Source organism: Tigriopus californicus, chromosome 1 (assembly GCF_007210705.1).
Source record: "Tigriopus californicus strain San Diego chromosome 1, Tcal_SD_v2.1, whole genome shotgun sequence".
Taxonomy (NCBI): Eukaryota; Metazoa; Arthropoda; class Copepoda; order Harpacticoida; family Harpacticidae; genus Tigriopus; species Tigriopus californicus.
The window spans coordinates 74,580-98,975 of record NC_081440.1 but is presented as its reverse complement, the minus strand read 5'-3'; the positions used below and the strand labels follow the sequence as shown (position 1 = coordinate 98,975).

The window sequence follows — 24,396 nt, the reverse complement described above, 5'->3', positions numbered from 1 at the left end:
ACCTAAAAATCGAAGGTGGCTTCAAGCATATGGCCAGACACGAAGAAAAAGGAGCACCGATTTATGGAAACAACCGTCGTTACTTCTCAAGCCAAAATTTAGTCGCTGGAAGCAACGAGCCAGAAGCCCTTAAGTGCCCATGCTGCGGTATGCCTCATAAGGTTGTAACATGTCCAAAGTTTCGGGCTATGAGCGTTGATACAAGGTGGAATGAGTTCTCAACCAATTCGCTGATGTACCGAGTCTGCTTTCGGTGTCTGGGATGGAGGTTTGGACCAGGATACCACGGGAGGTCATGTCAACAAGTCTGTTCAGTAAAATCATGTGGGAGCAATCATCATGCACTTCTGCATCGCGAAATTCCAAAACCGGGAAGCACGCCGGCCTTATTGAGTTCTTCCAAGGGGGAAGTGGGAAACGTGTCTCAAAAAGGTCGTTTACTGCCAACAGTGATTGCAAAAATTCGAACGGGAACGCGGTACAGAGAAGTGAGGATTGGATTGGACTCATTTGCCGCCCATTCGTACATAACCAGACAGGTCTCCGAGGACCTGGGTCTTATTGTGATGGAGAGCTTCCCTATGGAAGTTCACGGATTTGGGGGGAAGATATCCGCTGGTCGGGCCGATGTGGTTCAGTTTGAGCTATTGCCTTGCGTTTCGGACGGTGAAGGAATTGAAGTGCAAGCGATTGTTAAATCTGGAATGATATGTTCACCCATTCCTCCAATTAACGTCGACTTGAAACTGATCCCGCAAATCGAAGGCTTGGACCTAGATGCAATGTTAACCGAAGAAGAAGTCGAATTGGACATTCTACTGGGTGTAGATCATTGCTGGAAAATTATACGTGGGACAGCACCTGTTAAAGCTACTGGGCTTGTCAAGTTAGACACAACATTTGGCCCCGTACTGACGGGAACGTGGGGCTCACCGCTAGGGAAGAGCTTATCGAACTGTATGCTGATCACTCTCCCTAATCATGTGAGAGAGTTGGGCCAACACTTGAAGAGTGATTCTTCAATCGAGAATCTGTTGGAGAGATTTTGGGAGGTGGAGTGCATCGGGATCATGGACAAAAGTGTGGTGAAGACCCAAGATGATGTGGATGCAATTGAGATGTTCGACAGGTACTTCAAAAAATGCTCCGGGGGGCGTTACGAGGTGGGTTTGCCATTTAAAAAAGATAGGGAGCGTTTGTGGAATAATTATGGAAGTGCAAAACGTCAACTGGAATCAACCGAGAGAAAATTGCTTAAGGATCCGGACATAAAAAAGAAGTACACCAAATCTATTAAAGAATACCTGTCGAACGGGTTTGCACGGATGATTGAAGATAAAGAATTGGAGGAACTAAAGAAAGGGGAAATCTATTATGTTCCTCATCACGGCATCTTACGACGAGATAGTGTTTCTACCGAACTGAGAGTGGTATTTAATGCGAGCTCAGCGGGACCAAATGGGGTATCACTTAACGATGTTTTGCTACCGGGTCCAGCCCTTCAGAATGACATGGTCCAAATCCTCCTGAGATTTCGAACGCACCGCGTCGCAATATCTGGTGACATCAAGAAAATGTTTTGTCAAACCAACATTCGGGAAAGTGACCATCGATATCAGCTGTTTCTCTGGAGAGATTGTGACCAGACAATTCCCCCACAGACTTTTGCCATGACCACCATCATGTTTGGAGTCACTTGTAGCCCCTTTTTGGCGATGAACACCGTCAATAGGCATGTGACTTCGACTGAAATGGTGAAGAAGCATCCGAGGGCGTGCAAAGAAGTTACCAAGAACATCTTTGTGGATGACGTTGTCACGGGAGCTCACAATGATGTTGAGGCAGCCGCGTTGTGTTCTTCATTGCAGGGTCTCTTTGCTGAGGGAGGATGGGAAATCACGAAGTTTGCATCAAACTCGAAAGGGTTGATGGGGGCAATCTCGCCAGAAAAACGAAGGCCTGGGATTGTGGTCGATTTGGATAGTGGGGTTGAATGTCAGAGTTCTACATCGACACTTGGCCTCCAATGGGACACGAGTTGCGACATGTTCTCATGTAAAGTGAGCGAGAACCTTATGAGACAAATGGGGAGGGATCTTCCGGTTACAAAGAGAAGAATTTTGGCAAATCATGCATCAATATTCGACGTGTTTGGGTACTTCGGGCCATTCGTTATCAGGGCCAAGATCTTAATGCAGGAGTTGTGGAAACAGGGATGGTCGTGGGATGAAGTGATAGTGGGTAAAATCGCCGAATCGTTTCGTGCCTGGTGCCGAGAAGTGCCGTCATTACCCAACGTCGGGATTCCACGATGGATTGGAACCGCCCATGTGGACCAGCAAATAGAACTTGTGGGATTTGGAGACGCTAGCGAAGTAGCTTATGGAGCTGTGGTGTACGCTCGGATTGAGAAACCGGATGGGTCTGTATCCATATCGTTTCTGATCTCTAAAACCAGGGTGGCACCACTGAAATTCAAGTCAATAGCCAGGCTTGAGTTGCTGGCTGCACACCTACTCTGCCGGTTGGTGAAATTTGTGGAGGAAGCCTTGATTGGTCGGGTTTCTGTCAAAACCTACTTCACAGACTCTGCTATCGTCCTGGCATGGTTGAGTAAATCAAGTTCTGAGTGGAAGACGTTCGTGAAAAACAGAGTACAAGAAATTCATAACGACTCTGAAGTGTCTGAGTGGTTTCATTGCTTGGGCACCGATAATCCAAGTGATCTACTGAGTAGAGGTGCATCTTTGACGGAGATTGAGCACTCTTCGATGTACTGGAAGGGCCCTGCTTGGCTGAAGGAAAAGAGAAAGCTATGGCCCAATTTGTTCGGAAAATTGTCGAGTGATCGTGAAATCGAAATGAACCAAGAAAGATGTCCTCAATCGATGGCAATGGTTGCCACCTGCTCGAAATACGCCCAGTTTTTAGTGAAATTTTCTTCGTTTCGCAAGTTGGTGAGAGTGGTTGCGAGGATAATGCGCTGGAGAAACCACGTTCCCTCGCAGTCGGTGAATTTCAATGAACTGTCCTCAGAAGAGATTTCGCAAGCTGAAGTGCGGATTTGTCGCATCATTCAATACAGTAACTTTCCGGAGTTTCAAGAGCTTTCCACGGGCAGAGCGATTGCAAGGGACAATAACTTACTAGCTCTGAACCCGACTATGTGTCCAAGGCGAAAGATCTTAGTCACAGGTGACCGGATACAACTATCAGATTTGGAGGCCGAGACGAAGAATCCAATAATTTTACCCCCGAGTGATCCTTTGGTGGGCCTTCTAATCCAATCTGTGCATGAAAGACACGCACACGCCGCCCAAGAGACGACGTTAGTTCTGTTGCGAAGCAAATTCCACATAGTACGTGGAAGAACAGAGGTGAGAAAAGTGCTCAGAAAGTGTGTCATATGTCGGCAATATCAGACTAAGCCAATGCAACAACGGATGGGAATCCTCCCAAAGGAACGAGTGTCAATTGCTCCAGCCTTCACCCACATTGGCTTGGATTTTACCGGACCTCTTTTCATCCGCGGTGGCCAGGACACTCCAAGAAAGGCATATATTTGCATCTTTACGTGCGCAGCCAGCAGGGGGATTCATTTTGAGATGACTAATGACATGAGTACGGAGGAATTTCTGAGAGCTATGACGAGAATGATTAACAGGAGAGGTACCCCATCAACTATATTTAGTGACAACGCGAAGTGCTTCATAAAGGCAAACAAACTTCTGAGACAAGCTTACGCAAAAGTGAACAAGATTGAGATTGATTCCGGCGCCCTTCAAAGATTCCTGACCAACAGAGACATTAAGTGGAAATTTATCTCGGAAAGAGCACCACATCGGGGCGCGTTTTGGGAGCGATTGAATAGAAGCTTGAAAGAACCTTTGAGGAAGGTCCTTGGGAGATCACTTCTATCATATTCGGAGATGACTACGGTTTTGACTGAAATTGAGGCCACATTGAATTCTCGGCCCCTCACATACCAAAGCGTGGATGATGAGGTTTGCAAGCCAATAACCCCGGCACACTTAATGATTGGGCGTACCCTCTTGCAACTACCGGATATCACAGATGGAAGAGACTCCATTTCTAGGCGATTTTTGTATTTGAGAACAGTTCTTGATGGTTTTTGGAGCAGATGGTCGAAGGAGTACGTTCCAACTCTCATGACAAGACGCAAGTGGCAAACGGAAGAGATGGCTCCGAGGATTGGGGACGTCTGTTTAATCTCGGAAGACAATGTGAAAAGGCCCAAGTGGCCAATGGGAGTGGTCATTGAAACTATTGTTGGTCGTGACGGACTGATTCGGACTTTCAGATTGCGGACCTCCAAAGGCATCTTATGTCGACCTATTCAGAAGCTCCATTTGTTGGAGCGATTTAGAACCGGATCTGAAAGTGGGGACAACCCATCCTTACATGAAAGGTCACCACAACTTCAAGAAGAAGAATTGATTTTCCAACGTCCCGTGGAACATCAAGGGGGGGAGGATATTCACAATCTGGTCACCCGCTCTGGAAGGAGAGTTCCGCGACCCTGATTGAGACGAAGGAGAGTCCGCGACCCTGATTGAGACGAAGGATGAGCATGCGTTGCCACCTGACATTCGGCCATTTTAAACCAATCAATTCTATGGAGCCTACGTTTTGAAACCACCCTTGATTAATAAAAGAAAGGAAAAGTTACAAACCGAGGCCCTGATTATCTTGAATCCATAACGTGATAGCACATGCCATGACTGTGACACCCTGAAGGATTGATTTAAGACCAAAGTGTGTCGACAAATGATTCCCATGTTTTCTTGACCAAGAGAGCTTTTCGAAGGCATGCTCATGTTCATGGGCATGACCACTTTTCCCTAAATCTTCAAATTAGGATTCACTTTGTTTTACTTAGTCAATTGGTGGAGGAGACTTTGTGTCGAGGTTAGCGCAGTTTCTCTTATATGAGAGAGGTCCCAGGTTCGAATCTCCTTCCCGGCCTTTCTCTAGGAAACTTTTAGACGCTAACCCTGCCCACAGACGGAGAACCAAACTCATACGGACACGACACTGCCTATCGGAAAAAGTATAAGGTCGATGTGTTGGCTGGCTTCGCTGGCCGGGTGAGGCTCATCCCTCCGACCCTAGCATCCAAATACAAAAAAAATGCTCAGTTGTTCGAATTGCTTTTGCAAAACCTATTTTACAGATTTGGCTATTCAAAGTTTTTACCAATCAATGTTCATGAGCGTAGCACACTTTTTTATTCAATAGAACCACAGCCTTCACTGTCAATGAGACAAGCAGACCAAAAAGTCTTAGTGTTTCGACTTTGATTGATGAATATTTTGTTGCACAGTCAGTCTCTCATTCTATTTCAAATTAATAAAGCTATCGGACTAATAGATGATTTACTCATAGTTCTATTTGGTCTTTTTCTTTATTAGGGTCCGTGACGAATATCATCATAGCTGTGCTAACAGTTATTGGGGTGTTTTGTTTGGTCGGTTCTGCCCTCGTTATCAGGTACGCCATCCAGACCCGTGTTCTCAATTGAGCGATCCATGTTAGTAGCTTGAATCTAGTCGTCATTCGTTACTTCCAATCCAAATGGAAGACTCCCACCGTTCAAGTTTATTTATCTCCATTTTAGATTACAATACATGTTGTTACTTCAAATCTCCATGTTCCATGTGCTTGCTCTCTATACATATATGTATCCAGTGGTCTAATTGTAAATGCGCTTTGCTTGATAAAATTTGCCTCTCTTTGGTGTTTTGTATAGTTCGTTTCATTGTACCAAACATTGTCCGCAAGAGGATCGATCCACGGTTCTTCACTGTTGGTGGAAGAATAAATTATTCCCGATTGGTGCATTGTCGTCTTTCACCACAACGCGATCTAATCTCTTGACGGGATGTAATCCAGTCTTGGTGATTTGTGTACGTGATCTCATTTTGTTCCTAGAGGAGACTGAAAGACATTTCCAATTTCTATGCATAACTATATGATATGTATAAGCGTAAGTAAACGTCTTTCGTGGGAGTTTTGGTTCTTTTCCAATTTGGGGTTTAGCTGGCCGAACGAACAACGGATCGAGATGGGATCTAGGGTCTTGAGAAATGATCGCGGACTCGGGTATGGATGCATTTTGGATCTGAAACATGAGCCACTCGAATATGGACAGAACCGCTAAGGTCGAGAATAATCGTTTCAAATTACGCATATTCAACGTTTTGTGATCCTTCTGACAATCTTCAGATGAGACTTGTCCTAGGTATTTGTTACTCCGAGGGGACAATGTCTTCCTTCAAATCCATGATCCAATGGCTCATCATGTCTGAAATAATCAGAATCTTCATTCCGTCTTAAACGCTTAGTTGTGCATTACGTTACGTACAGAGAGCACTTGCAGTTGCATCAAATTTAAATTCACTTGAGCCTCTGGTAGTTCCTGCCTTTTCTGCCCTCAAAACCCTTTGGAGTAAATTGCATGACGGAATGCATATCTTCGTTTGTTTCTGTTTGCTGTGGATACTCCTTGTCCCCTGACTGAGATCGTTTCAATTTTGACCCTGGCGTATGATCGTGTTCGAAATTGGTACTCATGGTTTGATTCGTATTAGTCAAAGATTCTTACCAAAATAGAATTTGTTTTAATCCGTGGTCTGCCCATTTTTAAGGCGGTTGTCACTTGAGCTTTTCAAATCAATGAGCAATTGAGTGAGTAAATGAGTGAGTGAGAAGTATCAGCGCAACTTGGACTGCCATTAGCAGTTGTTGGTTCATGGCGGCCATTTTTGGTGTCCAGACCAATAAGTTTCAAAGCATGCTTGGTTTGAACTTTGGGTTGGTTTATTGACTCGTTTGGTTGAGCCCGGCGGGACCATCCCGAAGCCGGGCCGTTTACATTGGTTTCATCTGTGATCTAATGGACTCCTTATTTTCCAGACACTACCGACAAGAGGCAGAAATTCTCAAGATGACTTGGCTGATTCAAGAAAACGAGATCTCTGGGATATCCTCCGATAAACGACAAATGGGAAGTTTTGTCAGCTTACAAGCAGCGGTAAGGGCTAAAACACTATTGCTATTACTATCAATGTTGGAATATCGATAAAGAGTTGAGAGATTATTTGACATTTTGCCCCTCGGTATTGAACGACCATCCCGACCCTGTTCAAAATGTTTTTCACGTTTTAGGACTTGCTGAACAGAACAACTGGCATAGGTTCTTTTCTGTGCTGTATAATTGGCTGATAGTCCTGAGGCGCCCCTTTATTCCCTCAAGGGTAGATTTGTTGCCTTGGTATAATAGATCACAATGGCTTTAATGAATTTAATAACATCGAAAAGAAGCCAAAACAGGTCAAAAGATATATAAAATCTTGGTAAATTTAAATTTCAATTCGACGTGTCTTTAAGGTATCATTTCGTACGGAAAGTTTAGACCGACTTTGATCAGGTTATATTTATAAAATTCCAAATTGATCTCAATCCTTCTTGGCGTCAAAATCTTTTAATTGGCGTAATTTCCATAATATGAGTGAAAAGAGTCATCATTTACAAAAGCTAGGGACATCGATACCTGTTGACAAATTAAAATCCAATTTCAGTCAGAGAAGTCACTTAAAAAGGGGTAAACACGGTGTTTATATGTTGTGAGCTGTCAAGAAATCTACACAAAACATATTTCCCAGACGTTACCGACATAATTAAAGTTGCCGTAATATCACATGAAATGTCATGATATACGAAGCTGTGCCTCCCAAATTTCCATTTCATCCATAAATAGCTCGCACTGTTTCCTCTTCCCACAACTACGAGTACTTGCTTCTTCCACATCCTTTCATCTATTCATACACTTCTACATCTTCCGATACCAAAAATGTTTTAAAGTAATACGAGTGCCTAACATGATGGTAAATTCATGGCCCTCCTCGCGAAAGGGTATAATGAATCTAAATCTGATAATTCCTATTTTTGTACCTACATGTACATAGTATGCTCAATTGTGCCCACCTTTTGAAACTTATTATTATTAAACTTTCTTCGGTTGCCAAATAGGAGGGGATGTCTTTGGATGGAAATATGGACGGAAAGGGACAAATATACATCAAAACCAAAACATACAAGGTACGCGTATGACAGGGAAGCTTACTCACTTATCCACCGCTATTGAGCTGCATTGAAACGTATTGCTGATCCGACCTTTCAGAATTCCGTGGTCGCTTACAAAGAAGTGCAAAAAGACAAAATCGACATCGACCGAGCTCTCAAAGTGGAACTAAACAATGTGAGAACGTGAATTTCAAGGTTATTCATGTGCCATATGTTTTCACTGTGCATGCATTTGCTTGCATTTCTTGGCCGTAGATGAGGAGCTTACGTCACGACCATTTAGTGCAATTTTTGGGCGCCAATCTGACAGTGAGGCCTGGATTTCTCATCACGGAATATTGTTCTCGTGGATCATTACAAGACGTGTTGGAAAACGGAGAACTCAAATTGGACTGGAACTTCCGCCATTCTCTCACCAATGATATCGTAAAGGTACGAACATTAGACATGGGTCATACTGAAATTTAATGGCATACATTGTTATCTATGTATTGAGATATCTCGAGTTGATATAGAACGAGTAGAAAAGTGGGGAATGCAACACATCAGATTGATTCAATTATCATCCCTCTTGGAAGAGAACATCTTCAGAATTGACAAGATTGACAAACTCGGAACAGTTGAAGCTCTGAACAAACTCGACATGTTCAGAGAACTGGGTTGCTTGGTTCCTGGCTAATGATTCAACTCGAGAAAAAATGTCTTGCTCTGTTTCGCTTCAAAGCGGATCAAAAACTTTGAAAATTCTTGCATAACGCGTTGTTTTCTTCGTCTTGTAGGGCCTATTCTATTTGGAAAAGAGCGCCTTGAAATTCCATGGAAATTTAAAGTCTTCTAATTGTGTGGTGGACAGTCGATTCGTGCTCAAACTCACCGACTTTGGGCTTCACAGCCTTCGCCAATCCGACAATCCGATCGATCAAAAGGAGCATCACTATTGGAGAAGTAAGAATACGATTTCCATTGTCTATTTATTGAAATAGTAAGATTTCAGTTCGCCAAGCACTCCACTTTGAAGAAGTAACACATCCGTAGTGCATTTCTACATTCACCTACCAAAACTACAACCTTTACTCAAAGAGGTCGTTGTTATATTGTTCCAAGGACGTAATGTTGTTTGTGGCGCTATCTAACGTTTTTTTTCTCCACACCTCCAAACTCCGATTGGAACGTTAACAAATAGTTCCTTGTACATGATTCAAGATCTGTTATGGACAGCCCCCGAGATTCTCCGCCAACCACACGAAATTCTCAATAAGTTGTGTTCCAGTGTCGATGTTTATGCTTTTGGCATTATTCTTCACGAAGTCATCGTCCGAGAGGGAACTTTCTTTCTGGGCGAGGATGTGAGAGTCAATCCGAAAGGTAAGAAGAATTCCAACTGAGTGAGTGAGTGAGTGAGTGAGTAAGTGAGTGAGGTACGTAGGTGGTGGTGTTTTTTACTGAGACTAACTCAGGAGAATGATGGACTATACTATGAAAGATATTGAAATTAACATTCAAATATCTATTTCAATTCCCTGTTTCGGATTAAAACAAATGAGAGCAACATAATCTGATCAAATGGTTGCTCCCCACCAATCCTACTTCGCAGATGGCCTTTCAGATGTCTCTCATTTTGGTCTAATGAGAAGCGAATGCTGAGGAAAAAGGTTGTCAATCCATTTTAGAGCCCTCATGTCGAGCGAGATCGCAACGGAATTTCATTTCGATTAGCACAGATGCTTTGAAGAATTTTTCCCTCTGTAGTTACAGCTGATGAAGTGGCGTTGAATGAGGGCGACAGAAGATCCTTTTAGAAATTCTTGGAAGTGAGTGAGTGAGTGAGTGATTGAGTTGGTTTGGTTAGTTAGCTAGTTAGTCGGCGTTGGTTGGTTGGCTTGGCCTTTGAGTGGGTGTTCCCACTCCAAATATATTGGCTTGATTCCCTCGGTTTGTTGATGTTTCAGCGTAACTCGTTTTTCTTGGCGAAAGCCTTCTTCACCACACGTCAAGTCCACTTGCGAATGGAAATTGTTGTGAAAGAGAAATTTACGACGTCAGGCAGGAGACAATTTTGTGGGGTCAAGACTATTTGACACTAAGCCAAGGGTTGATAAAACAAAATGTTGGTGTAGGTAGCGAATTTAGTTGCGGGGGAAAAATGATGACCAATCATGTGCTGCAGGTACAAAATGTTATGGATTTGGATCGATATTGCTTTGGTTGACCAGGGGGCTGAGTCCTAAGAGAATGTCGTCATGTCTGGATTCTACTTTCACGACGAGGTTTTGATGGTCCAATAAGTACATGAAACATTTTGGAACATAAGTTGCAACGTCAAAAATTCGATCACCTGCAGTTCAAAATTGCCTAAAAGAATGTTATATGTACATTTTATGCCATCCCATTGAACAAAAGGCATTACCTTGTCTTTCCCATGTGAAAATCGCTGCGATACATCCCCTCAAACAACCTTGGAGCTAAAATTGGCCCCAAACACCTCCGCATCTTATCATCTTAATCATAGTGGTTCGCGTCAAGATCGAAACTCACATTAACCAACCTTGATCAATGTCAATTTGGGTCCCTCATCGAGCCAGCCTTGGGATAGAACAGAGAACTCTGTGTCCTCATCCTCCCTACCACTTTGATCAAGTCGGAACACCATGATCGTGGGCAAGGTTCCCAAGTTCCATTATCGGCGTGTGTATGTGTAAAGTCAACAATTGTGTCAGCGGTTCATCTCCCATAACCCTCAAGGAGCAATACACAAGACAAGAAAGCACCAACGAACCAAAGAAATAGCCTTGGCAGCATCACTTCCACTCAACAGCTCGAATGGGCATCACCGTTTTTTGACCCAATTTTCTTGGCTCTTCTTCCTTCGTTTTCTCGTCTTCCCCTCGACAACAATCGTCTCCCGACAGGGCCCCTCTCCTTCGTCTTCTTCTCTTCGTCTTCTTCTTCTTCTTTTCCTCTTTTATATTTTTCTTGTCCTCTTTGTCTCAGGGTGGTTCAGCCTGGCCATGATTGGACCTCGTCCCTCACCCATTTCCTCTCTCTCTGTCTCTGTCTCTCTCTCTCTCTCCTTCTCTCTCTCTCTCTGTCTCGCTCTCTCTCCTTCTCTCTCTCTCTCTCTCGTCCCAATATTACCCACAGTCCGAGTGCCCAACCGAGAAATGTAACAACAGCAACAACAGAGAGAGAGGGAGACAGAGAGACAGAGAGGTCCATGGCTTCATAGCCCATTCTCAAAGACCGCTGATCCTATGTGGAAGACTCACTTGGCCTTGGACATTAGCTAACACCAATAACAGAAAATGCTCGGCAATGGGAGGAATACGTATTGACCTTGTAGTTGGTACACCTTCAGCTCACATGGTTGAAATATAAAAATGTTTGGAAATACGATGGCAACAGGGGGAAGTCGAGAAATATTTGGGTCATATTTCTAGATCATCACAATTACTATGAATCTATACATTTCATTGGGAACCTACTTCATTTTAGAGATACCATGTTTTGGTGCATTGAATTTTGTCATCTTCAAGGATCCCAGGTAATTGTTTTCCCTTTGATCCAAATCTCTGGACCAGTTCTGGCCCACTGTTGCATCTTCCGTGTCATTTGAAAGTTCAAAAGCTTCATGCAGTTTAATTTTCAAAGGGTGAATTAACGTGCTACGTTTTAAATTGGTACCCGACAGTTCACAATAGAGAAGGAAAGAAGCTCAAAAAGTTTCAACAACAAAGCTCCTTTTTGAAAGCCTGAGCGATTAATGATCCATTAATGAATAATTACGTAATATTGATTGGCAATGAAACTTCCCAGATAATAATAGGGAGCAGATTTGGGTCCCACATACCTTCATGTCCAAAATGCAATCACTTTGTGATTTTTGGAGATCAACAAAACAAATCAAATTTGAGTTGATAGATTCTAAGGACAATTGCCAACTATTCCAGAAGAATTGTTTAAGCACATCTGTGCAAACTACGTGAAAGAGCCGGTAAAAGAGGCCGACGAAACCCAAAGAGAGCCAAATGTTCGGGATCACTCTTTCATATCCAACTTGGAACCCGGAGAACTTTCTTTCTGCCAACAAACCGGGTTTACCAGAGTGATCAAAAAAAGGCCAAAAGAACAGCAATGGCCTCAAGATTCAGATTTTTGGATGGGTCAGCAATTACGACAAACGCGGGGAATCACATGGTCTTGAACAGATGTTGACATGAATTTACCGCTCATAATATGACAAAGAGTTTGAGAAGGGTTCACGGTTGAACAACAGGCTATGCTCTCAACTCGTGCGGTTATTGCCGCATCAATTTACTTTGGTGAAGCTCCTATCCAAGTTTTTTGTCCGACACAGTCCTTTTTCGCCTCGAATCCTTAAAAAAGAGAAAAGGCTCAGCCGAACCTTTTTTCAACACTTGGCCTTGAACGAAGATTTGTAGCAAGTTGGCGTTTTCCTTTGAAAGGATGCTCTTATCCTGTTTCTGCCGTACGTAATATGATATGTGGACAACAGACCTTCAGAACATATTTGGCGAAGATAATGATAGGGTTATTGTAGGTATTTATATTCAAACTCTGCCCCATACAGAGAGAGGCATTTTCGTTTTCAGAAGCCCTGGGTTTTCTCAAGAGTTCAACTGACTTCATGAACAAATAACACATAGGGTGATGCATTGCTTTTATAACGAACAAGAAGGCATTATGGTTGTGTTTCCAGGTTGTGTTTCCAGGTTGTGTTTCCAGGTTGTGTTTCCAGGTTGTATTTCCAGGTTGTGACACATGAAACTCGGAGATATTTGAAAGTGAAATCTAAGGCATGACAAGAGAGAATCTTTATTCATAAGGCCAATCTCATGACCGATCACATTTACACTGATATCTGTCAGATACTGCCCACACGGTTCTCAAAAACAGGGATGATGAAGAAGACGGATCCGAACTCGATCTTTTCTAAAACCTGAGTCACGTTCGTCAGACACAAACGTTAAAGGTCCAAAAGTTCTGAGAACATACGAATCTTTCTCATTCATCATTATCACAAAAAAAAAAAATGTCAGTGGGACCGACAGAGTTTCTGAACCACATGGCTTAAACCGGTTTCAATTATGCGCTCCCCTAATTAGGACTCGGTCTCGTTGAAAATTTCTCAATTTCTGAGGGTGACCTGTTTGGGGGTTCGCTGCGTTCTTTTGCGGAGCTTAATAGGGATGACAGTTTCAAAATCTTTGAATACAAACCGCTCATCTTCAATGAATGAAAATACCCCAATCAAAAAACCCAAGACTGTGAGGACAATTATTAAGTTAAATCTATTAAAATTATTAAATTAAGTTAAAAAGCCCCATAAAGATTCTAGAGAAATACCCAAACACGCTTTGGCATTATTCTAACTCGCAAATCAAAAGGCACAACTGTGATGTTTTGATTTATGGATTTCTAGCTGAAGGAAGAACTGATATACCTAAAAGCATTTGAAAATATGAAAGGTTCAAAAAGCTATCACATGGCAAATTTTATGAGCACTTGAATACAATTGGCATCGCATATGAACTCAAATTTTCAGACAATTGATTTAAATTTCAAAATCGCAAAAGTGAAAGATCATTTTCCTTTTTCTTGTTTATAATCAAAATGGCTCAAAATATTATATGCTACACCTTTAAGTCCTTGAAATGTTCATTCAAAGAAGGATATTTTGGACCAATCAAAGCTACTGAAAGTTAACATTTAATGAACATTTCATAAGAATTAGTAAGATCTCAAAGATGCACTTCCCTCAGTTTCAGCAAGATCTTCAGAAAAAGCCCAAATCACTAATATGACTCTTGCGTTCATTTTCTTCGTAACTCAAGTGAACTTTTAAAGTGTGTTATTAAATCTACACTCTGTTTTTTTTTTGTTTTAAGTGATGTCAAATAAAACTTTGAGCTCTTTTTAGTTGTAGAAAAACGAGGACTTTAACTTGAGATTTGCAAGTACTTGCATTGGTCTGATGGAATTTGCCCTCTTGCTCAGAGAAAAATTGCTGGTATATTTCTCGAAATGTGTTTGATTCTCGATCAGTTACCCAATTGTTCCATGTTACCTCAAATTTGAATTTCTTAATTTGCCTTTTCTCAATTATTGTCAACTAACCATAATTGACACAATACCGCCCGCCTAGTTTCAATTGACAACCGTAATATGCAACTTGCTAGAAATAATGGCAGGTAAGTAGTGTCACTTAAGCATAAAGCAACCTTTGCTTTACCAGAAATGGTATACTTGCCATCCTTGGTGCCACGGAGTTTAACCAATATCTGATAGCCTTTGGATACGAATGACATTTGAAGCCATCCTTACTTATCCGTTCTCTCCTTCCTTCTTTCAATCTCAGAGTGGATAGAAACAGTTCGTTGTCTCTCTTGAGAAACTTTTAGCTCTTCGCAAGCGTTTTTCAAGAAGTTTGCAAAGGGCCGGTGTGGACTTTTAATCTTTTTCTTTTTAAGATTCCGTTTGCCTCCCACACAGAAATGATTAAAGTCAGTGCACTAGCTAGCATCTATCCAAATTTCTGATTCGAATTTGCCATGTTGCTCTTCCGTGACGTTGGCTGGCCGGACTAGAGTCAAGGAGAAACTTCCCTGGAAGCCTTAGATTACGTGGTCCCACCTTGGAAGATGGCTTCGTGTGAGTCTAAGAAGCACATGTCCACTCATTTTGAACGTCAAATTTCATTTTGAAAGGTATCAAGCAAATTGGTTGCAGCAATCGTTGTCGATGGAGGGGGCGCGCACTTTTGTCTTTCTTCAGCTGTTCCGTTTTTCCACTTTCTTCCTCGGAGTATTTAAGCCTGCTCCTCGCTTCCTTGGGCGCGAAGTCGTCGTTGTGCCTGGCCTGTGCTGAAGTGGGCTTTTCCACAAAAGGGACATGAGTAAGAAGAACCAGAAGAATGTACAGCCTTGACATACCTCGGATTGGCCCAGGCTGTCTCCCCTTACGAGTCAGAGCATCCCTCTCCGTTCCTTCCTCCCTTCCTCCCTGATCATCCGAAGACCGAAGACTGAAGAAAGGCTCTCAGAAGAAGGGAGTGAGGGCAAGAGTGGAAAGAGAAAAAGAAGGGCTCGAAGAAGACCATCCATCCCCCTACATAAAGGCCACGAGGATTGAAGTGCAGCGCGCAAAGGTTAGCCCAGGCTGCAACGAGCGCGCGTGGAACGAGAATGACTTGAGTGGAAGCCGGCTTCAGAGGGTGAGATCCCGTTGCGATGGAACAAGCCAACAAGACCTGACCAACTTTGAGGCGACCGAAAGAACGGAAGAAAGGGATGCTCTCTTGGGTCTTCAGTCGAACTGGTGAATGGAGACCTTGCGGGCATCTCGAGACTCTATCTACTTTGAATAACTTTCTCGAGTGTTTTGGTACCTTGGTACAGTGCTTTGAGTTCAATTGAATTCCAAAGAAGTGTGGTGGTGAATCGTGATCTCTGTGTGATCCGGTCAACGACCTCTGAATTGATCGCTTGAAAATAGTGCATACACTCTGTAATCTTTACGGTTGGTAACCTGTTTCCAGTGGCCATCATTAATAACGACTTGAATGCCGTAAATATCGTATTTGTGTTGTGACAGACCGCACGCACTTTTTGGATATGGATTCATTATCGTAGAAGAACGAAGGATTAGGGAAGATAAATATCTTCATCCACTTGAAGCCCAGCCGGCACTACGAAGTGAAGGAAAACAGCCTTGAAAGAACAACGATCCATTCCCGGCCTTGGCCAAGTAAATGAGTTTCTACCCCAAACGACAAAACCAGAAGCAAAACCGCTGACAGATAGCGATTTATTTTCCTAAGAAGGATGTTCGTCCGCATTATCCCAATAGATACTAATTTGACGATCCAGTCACCCGCTGAAAAAACACATCAGAACCCTCTCTCTAGACAAATACTGTTGTACTCGTATACACGAAGAGCATCATCATCCATGGAACGGACCAATTGCCGAACCTGGCAAAACTTTTTAGAGCCGATCTGCGAGGGAGGCGTTTGGCCGGCATCTAGTGCACTTACAGCATGTACAATATACTGTACATACTCAAAGCAAAGGACAGTTTAGCGAAGACCATGCTGGTTATTCATCTGGGAAAACCAAGCCAGCAAATTGAGGTGGTTGGACATCTGCCGCGTGACCAAATGAGGTCACTTGGTGCTCAAAAGACAGCTGGCTGCATGCATACCAACTATGAACTTTTAGGATGGAGGGGGAGCTTGATAGGAATCTGAACATCCCTGTCCGAGGTCAAAAACCATTGGGACTTAGAATCTAGTGCCAGTTAAGGCTATTCTTTTCGCGGCCTTGAGAAGGTTCATATTGATTTATGGCTGTAAGCACTGGCATGCACTTCCAACCAATGGAGTAATGAATGCTCTCGCAATAGATAATTACCACCTTCTGACACTTGGGATTACTTCAAAATGTATCATGTCATCAAAAAGGAAATGTATTATGTCGTCAAAAATGAGATGAACAGAAAAGGCACGATTGGCATTGTGCTCAACCGTACCAAATGACCTCTTCAACTTCAAATGAATTCAAGATCAGAATCGACCTCAGACGCCAGTCCAAAGATTTTAAACGTGAAAAAAAAAGCGTTATGCTAACGGAGATCCATTGGAAAGGATGAATTTATTGAAACTTCGACAAATCAGAGAGAAGCTTTGACGCTGAAGCCAAAGAGACACTTTCATAATATGAGGGGATGTTTCCCTCCTCTGTGGTATGTTCGCAATGTTCTGGAGCGATCATTGGACAACGATGTCAGTAACCACCTTTTTTTGAATGGAGCAAAACAAACAAGAACACAGCTCCATTCCTAGTGAGTGATCCATTGCTCTTATTGTTGGGGAGGGAGGAGTTCGAACAAATATCGAGATATTAGAGAAGGCAGTCGCAAAATAACGGGTCATGAAGGCCACAGCAGAAAATGGAAAGTTTGATCAAATCGATCAAATTGGATAAAGGTGGTTAAACTTGTGTTGAAACATAGGTATTACATTCTTCAGGCATTCACAAAAAAGTGAGGGCTTTCCATTACTACACTATTTGGCAATCTCTCATAATCTATTGCGGTTTCTGCAATTAGAAAGGTTTTAAAGAGCCAGTTCTCACACCTAAAACTTATGGATGTGGCTTTTTGTCATATGTATATGTTATGAAAGTATAATAACTTCAAAATTGATGAGGGGAAAATTCATCTTCGAAAGCTTGAAGTCAAAAGGTGTTTCAGCTCAAGCAAAAATGATCAGGACGCAAGCCAACACATTAATACTTGGTTCAAAGTGTCCATCTGGGTTGGTGCTTCATCCGCATCTCCATCATTTCGTTCTCAAAACCAGGGAACCGATGCTCCTCGATCATCGCGCAAGATCCTCCTTTCCTCGAACTAATCACAAGTTCCTAACGAAGTCCCATTGCGATGAGTAGATTGTTCATCATACGAGCTCCAAAGCAATAGCAATTATACTCGTAATTGAAAGAAAGATAAATGCCTGGATCTCGACCACGCACGTCCACCCACTCATTCATTAGGTATTGGATCAATCCCATTGGAGAGCAAAATGCACTGATCAAGCATTAAAATACTCTACGTTCCTCGGTTTCACTTCAATAGTTCATTTAAGCACGGGAAATGGAAATTGGAATTTTCCCTGCAATCTCAAAGCCGGCTTTTCCCTCAATTTGATTTGGTGGTTTGAAAGGTAAACCAAAGGTAGACAGACCCTCGAATGTGTTTTCCAATCTGGGGTGGGAGAACTGGCTTTCGAGTAGGCTTCCCCTGATTATCACTTTGTTATAAATCTTAGAAAGGCAAGATGAGTGACCTGCAATCTACGTCGGGCGTTTCCTTGATTTGCTAAGTTGCGTTCTTGGACTTCCAACGAGCTTCCCGCCAAAATCAGCCTACTCTCGGTCGGAGCAATTCTAAGTCTGATTCCAAAATATATGAATAGAATAAAGATTTTGGATTGTTTGCAATTAAAGGCCAGCCACATTTATAAAATTCACTCGCGTAAGTGTTTGTTTAACAGCCTTATCATTGATAGCTTGTGTAGATGACCAAGATGAGCCCAAAAATTAAATATTATTTAGTGATTGCCACATAACTTTGAACGTCTTTTGCAAGTTCCTTTCAACAGATTTTAGCCTAAGTTTGGTCAACCTCTTTTGTGGGTCAGATCTTTCGATTGGATCATGTAGTCTTTGGGATAAAGAAAACGGTTCCGGAGATGGCAAAATTTCAAGTCCTCTTGGAGTCCATTTTTTCAGCTGTCCGTGTCTACGGTCACAAGATGAACGTTGTTGCTGAAGTTCACGGAATTATTGGAGCGAGAACCACGTCAGTTAGGGTTATCAATTGGCCAACGACTTCATAGGATTACTCTTGGTGCTCTTTAGTTCACGTCTGGATCAGGCCCATCGGATTGGCTTTGAAAATAAGTTGGCGGTTAGTTTGTTCTGCACACTACCACTAAAACTTTTCCCCCTTTTCCCTTCCTCGAGAGGCTTTCTCGTTTCCTTCCTATGGTCGAGGAAACCGACCTCTGTATCCCCCCGATGGAGGTCTCCCACCAAGTGTACCCTCAACTTTGGTAATTCAGAAACATTTCCATTCAAAAGTGGCCTTTAGTTTATCCGCAGAATTTCAGCTTTGGGAAAGAAATACCCATTTTTATGCACCGCGATGGCATCAAAATTTAATCCTGCCGACAGTCTCCATGACCTTGTCAACAGAGCTCGTCAATCAATCTTTGTTCTGTTGTCTGTGCGAGCAGGGCGAGATGTGTCGAAAAAAGTAGTAGAAAAAGAGAGCTTCAACATATTTGCATGCTTTCGGGAAAGTCCAAGTTAGGATCTCCTTGGCAACAAACCAAGCCCAAACTCAGAGGCCACGTTATTTCCTCATTGTTGCGAGCATCTTGTCATCGTGGTTTATTATGAAAAGGAAAGAAGAATACATTATCAATCCAGACTGATTTGCTCCCTTGGGGACCTCCTCCCAACTCCTTTTCGATAATATAAATTGAGCATTTCAAATTGATATTTGATATTTTGCTGAATTTCTTTGACGAACCATAAGCATGAAATAAAGCGAAGAGAAATTAGTAAACGTCATTTCCACCCTTTGACAGCAAACGCCACAAATAGGAAATATTTACATTCCTTTAAATCATCTTGCTATAATGATTTAGGATGTTGGCAATTAGCTCAAACTCCTACAGTGCCTCCATGCTGTACAAATGAAAAAAATGAGAAGATTGACATAATGGAAAGACATGAGTGAAATTCACTTGTTACTTTATGAAGTTGATTTTCCCTGATACAATTACCATTCCGTATTTTACCATCCAAAAGACGATATCTTTATGCAATTTTCTGCCAAGAAGACGCAAAAAGTGGCAGAAAATCCTACATAATTGCTCCGTGTTTTCACTGATTCCATAGCTTATTTATCATGTTGGCCAAGTTCTCCTTGTAAACGATGTACGCAAAATAGGTCTTATAGTACAGTTGGCACATGCCAGCTTGGCTTTCGCTATGAGTTGATGGTAAAATGCCTAAATATCCTTCCAGGACCACCTTCAAGACTCCTCGTAAATTTTAACATTCTTCAGCTTCTTAAGATGGTTTACCCTAACTTAGCGGTTTTGAAGCAACAAAGAGGGCGCGGCTATCCCAATTGAAAGTTTGCCGATCCACATCAGGTATTTTCAGCTGATGCCAAGCTTCAGGTGGACCATCTGATACTAGATATGAGAACTGTGGATTTATTCATCCTATTATCCTGGACCATCTGGTTTGTTTGAGCTTGCTGATGTATTCCAGCGTCAGAAACCTGCATGTGAGCGGTCTGTGTTCTGAATATGATTATGAATATTGCCGTTTCGCACCAGATGCATTAGTAATTACCTCACCCTGGGGAGTGACTGCAAAAGCTGTTGATAGTTCGCGACTATTGTTATTAGTTAAACTTACGGCTGATCTGAACTCGGTCAGATCAGGAGTCGAACAAATCTAGGAATGTAGTTGGCAGATAAACAACCTCTAGATCAGGCCTGCTTGTTAGTTCTACTCATGCCATATCGGCTCGTTCGAACTCACGATTCCAAATCCTTGATATAGCCCATCAAATTCATCCATTATTTTCAAATGAAATGACACCCATCAGATAAATGTCCTGTTTCGGATGAATTCAAGATTACACTTGGTCTGCTTGGTTTAAGCGAAATATTTAGCTTGGTTGAGTTTTGAGACTCAAGGACTACAATTTCATTTTGCCATAAACTACTTTCCTGCTTCGATGGATGGCTTTTAAAGGGTTTCGACAAAGATTGTGGACTGCCTTCAGAATTTTATGGGACGATGGTTGTTTTCTCGCAAAAAAATGTTTTGTAAGGTTCATTTCTTGCATCCTTTTCATCTCCTGAAGTGGTGGCACAAAAGAACTCCAAGCACTAGGTTGCAGGGTGAGGAAAAGAGGTTGGTTCGTTTATCAACAGTCTCCTCAGTCATCTATGAATGGACTCACCAAGGTGCATAAACATTCCCACGCCTCAAGAATGTTCATTCTCACTAGATGAAGGAATTGGTGTTCTTCAGTCCAACCAAGCACCACATTTTGCATTGGAACGAGTGGAATAAAGGCTGTCCGATAAATCGTCGAGGATCGTGGAAGAGGCGGTTCCATCCCAAATCTTTTGACACGAAGACAGACACTGGTCAACCAAAAAGGAATATTCTGGCGCCTTAATCTTAGTTTGGTCAACTGGCCATGACGAATGCGTTTTTAAAAGGCACCAAAGAGGTATCAATGGTCTATACCTATAAAGCCGAAAACGCCAAATAAATGAGGTGTACCTAAAACCCGCAGTTTTTTCATCGTTGACCAGAAATGCAAGCCAAGCTGTTCTAAAGCCATTGGAACATTGAGCATGAAGATATACACAAGACACACGAGACGTTGGTCTATCACGGTAATAGGGCGTAACGGACGTGTCTTGGAACTGAAGTAAATCGTATTCCGTTCAAGTCAGCTCTTGATTAATAACTTATCAGCACTGTCCCTTTATTCTTTCTCCAAATGATGACGAATCGAATGGTAATCAGATTCAGATTTCCCCATTCCGAGCATGCCTGTCCAAGCGATAGATGAAGAGCTATTCTTCGAGGCAAACCATTGTAGTGTAATTGAATTGAGAGAAAATACCAGCCATGAAGTGGCTGAATGTCCCACTCTGCATGTACGTGTACTACATTGTACACATGTCCATGGCAAATAAGGCAGATGTATATTCGCCAGGCTCTCGTGCCATTGATGGATGTACTTCGAAGCGAGAGTACTCTGGTAGTGTTATCTCAAAGAAAAACACACCACACGGTTGGTTGTTGTCAGGACTGCGTAAATATTGGACAGTGATACTGAGGACACAATTGTCGATCTCAATTGGGAACAATCGATCGGACTCTTCCGGCAGTGAAATGAAACTGCTTTTGCAAAGACTTACTTTGCTCTTCAATTTTCAAGTCAATCGAATAACTGTACCGTGTCCAAGTTTTAAAGCTGTCGTAACTAAAGACAAGGTGACTGATGTAGCTAAACACGCTTGTGGTAGCATGTTTCGACTTGAAGGTTAAATCAAACATGATTTGCCTTTTATGTATTGCATGGAGTTTTTACAACGAATACATTATGATTCAAACGCTGGAATTAGTAAAACTCAAAATTTGCTCAACATTTCTTCTTCACACCGGCTTCAGCAATTAAAATGAGGGACATCGCATTTGATTGATTGGGGTAGAATTCCCAATTTTTACACCTGTCTCCGTCCATTGTTGTCGTCGTCCTGGATCGAACACGCGGGCAGTAATCAACATTGGATTTGGCTTGGCGTCTCAGTCAAGACATTTCTTTATCCGCATCTAGGACTTTGGCTGAGATTCTCGAAAATGTTGGTCCAGGCCCAAGGGCTTGAGAAAGAAAATGTTTGCTTTGGCCCATTCGCCGAACGAGCTTTTTTCGAGGAGTTTCAATCAAAGGGAACTCCATGGAGCTGGTCTTTTAGAAAGACCATATCAACCTTAGCCACTTCACATGCATACGATAGGTACATCCATTTCATGACTGACCCAGTCCAATGTTACATCAATCAAAAGCGAGCGAAAAATGTGATCAATGTTACTAGGAGCAGATCTGAGTTCTAGGAACGATAAGTCGACTGAGAGTGAAAAATAAAACAGCACTTTCACGTTAGCGAACGTGTGCAGAAGGACGACCAATCAACTTATCTTAGTTCATGTAGCGTCCTTTATGGCGAGCCATCAATTCACCTGTGCTTATGGCCTGAATCCTTGTATTTGAATCAGCATTTGTTTGAGCGACGCATCGTGTTCGATTGCCCGTGTTTGGCGTTGATTTGGATTACTTCAGATCTCCTTTCAAGATGGGAGGAGCGCTTGGTTCGTCCATAGTTGGTTTTCCAGTGAGCCAGCCACCCTTCAAATAGACTTTCAAGCCAGTAATCAAATCGCATTAGAGCTCAAAGGAGGGAGGGAAACGAGGTTTTTCATCACCGCCACTATCTTTTTTTGCCTTGTGAAAGCATACATGATTTATGAGTAAAAAAACCGACGTGGCTTAGCAATGCTAAGATTGCAATTCAGCGAACCCATAGCAACAGATAAATAGTCTCATCAGGAATAGTCCTTTTTGTTAGATTACAGCCATGGCTTTGCTCTTTACAAGGGGGGACAATTGTTGGAGATTTCTCGACAACAAAACTCAAACAATGAAACTGATCGAATTCAGGGAAAGGACGCCTCTCTTTCTGTAGAATTGCCGGATGGTGGCTGTTGACTAGATGTTTATTGTTCGTTTGTGGAAGTATTTATAATAAGGGAAAATGTCTATGGCGAGTACGATGGTAGGAGCATGAGTAATGGTAAATGTAAATTGATATCGATGACTAGAATATGACACTTTCCAAAATAGAAAAAGATAAAATTGTCAAGATGCATCTTTGCAACAACCATTAAATGGTGGTGGTTTGATTTGCATTTATTTTGAAACCAGATGAAATGTTTGCTAGGATTGTCAGAATCGAAACCCTGTTCATTGATTTATTTGCTAAACCTCCCCACGGAACCCACAAGCAAAGGAATCAGCGGAACCAAAAACCATGACAAAAGTGAAAAACAAAATGCAAAGAACATCCGCAGCAACGGGAAAACTTGCCACAAACAGCATTACCGCTCAAGGTAATAAATCTGCTCAAAGACCAACCAATCTGTTTCATCTGGAATGATTTGTTCCAAAACTAGGCACATAAAAACTAATCTCGGAGCCTATGACGCTCTATTTTTTAGAATTTCATAATGATTCCAGACTGTTCCATTCGAATGGGTTGCATTTTATTATCCTGCCTTCTTCGAATTAGAATATGCTCAGGTTGATCATCAAAAAAAAAGACTAGTAAAATAACGCTGGACTTAGTGCATGGAACACAACTGCTAAGTTCACTACAGCTTTTGAAACAACTGAGAGAGAAAAAATGACATGTTAACAAAGCCAGATATGACATTATTAGGTGTGGATCTACCTCCTTCCGTTTGCCTTGGATAATTCGGGAAAATACGGTCAGTTAGAGCCTTGCGACCCAAACAGTCTTTTGAAAGCCTCGCACTCCAAAGTTGCTTTGAGTGTCTTTCCAGATAAGCGAACTTCTTGGGGGGTGACTGCGAAGTTCGGCGAAAACACCATATCCAAGGTACCCTGGTCGTTCAAGATGATCAACTCTTGGAGATTTGTTGAAACTCTTGATTTGGTACATCTACCTAGTTTAAGGAGTTCAAGCTTGCACAAGCAGGATTGGATCCTTTGATTCGTGCGCCTCTTATTGGATCAAAGTCAGGGAGGCAGCAGTTCCTCCCAAATGATCCCTTCGATAAGTTCCCGAGAACGGGACAGGCAATTTCCTCATGAATTCAACATTCTCTTTCATCTCCGTACTCTGGAATCATTCACGGTTCTTTTTAAACGATGGGATCGATTTTCGCGGGCAAGGGCAACACAATCTGGTGCTCCCTGGGCTGGCTTTCGAGAAATAAGATCGAGGGCAAATATTGACTTAAATCTGAATAGAAATCATTATGTTAGCAAATATGAAAAACGTTCAGGCCCGCGAGTCAGCGGTGTGAATCGTGAATCATTCCAAGTCAGATACATGAATGGCCAATGGAGATCGTCAATCTG

The 24,396-nt window shown here is 42.3% G+C and overlaps 1 protein-coding gene across 1 annotated transcript in view; it reads left to right on the top strand.

The window, feature by feature from the left end:
- Nucleotides 1-24,396, top strand: part of LOC131892768 (atrial natriuretic peptide receptor 1-like) — a gene marked incomplete in the record, with an annotated part of 134,836 nt that overhangs the window by 91,436 nt on the left and 19,004 nt on the right. The window contains 7 exon segments of the mRNA XM_059242614.1: nt 5,433-5,511; nt 6,937-7,054; nt 8,053-8,121; nt 8,204-8,281; nt 8,362-8,538; nt 8,886-9,051; nt 9,310-9,471. Of these exon segments, the coding sequence (XP_059098597.1) occupies nt 5,433-5,511; nt 6,937-7,054; nt 8,053-8,121; nt 8,204-8,281; nt 8,362-8,538; nt 8,886-9,051; nt 9,310-9,471 (849 nt within the window).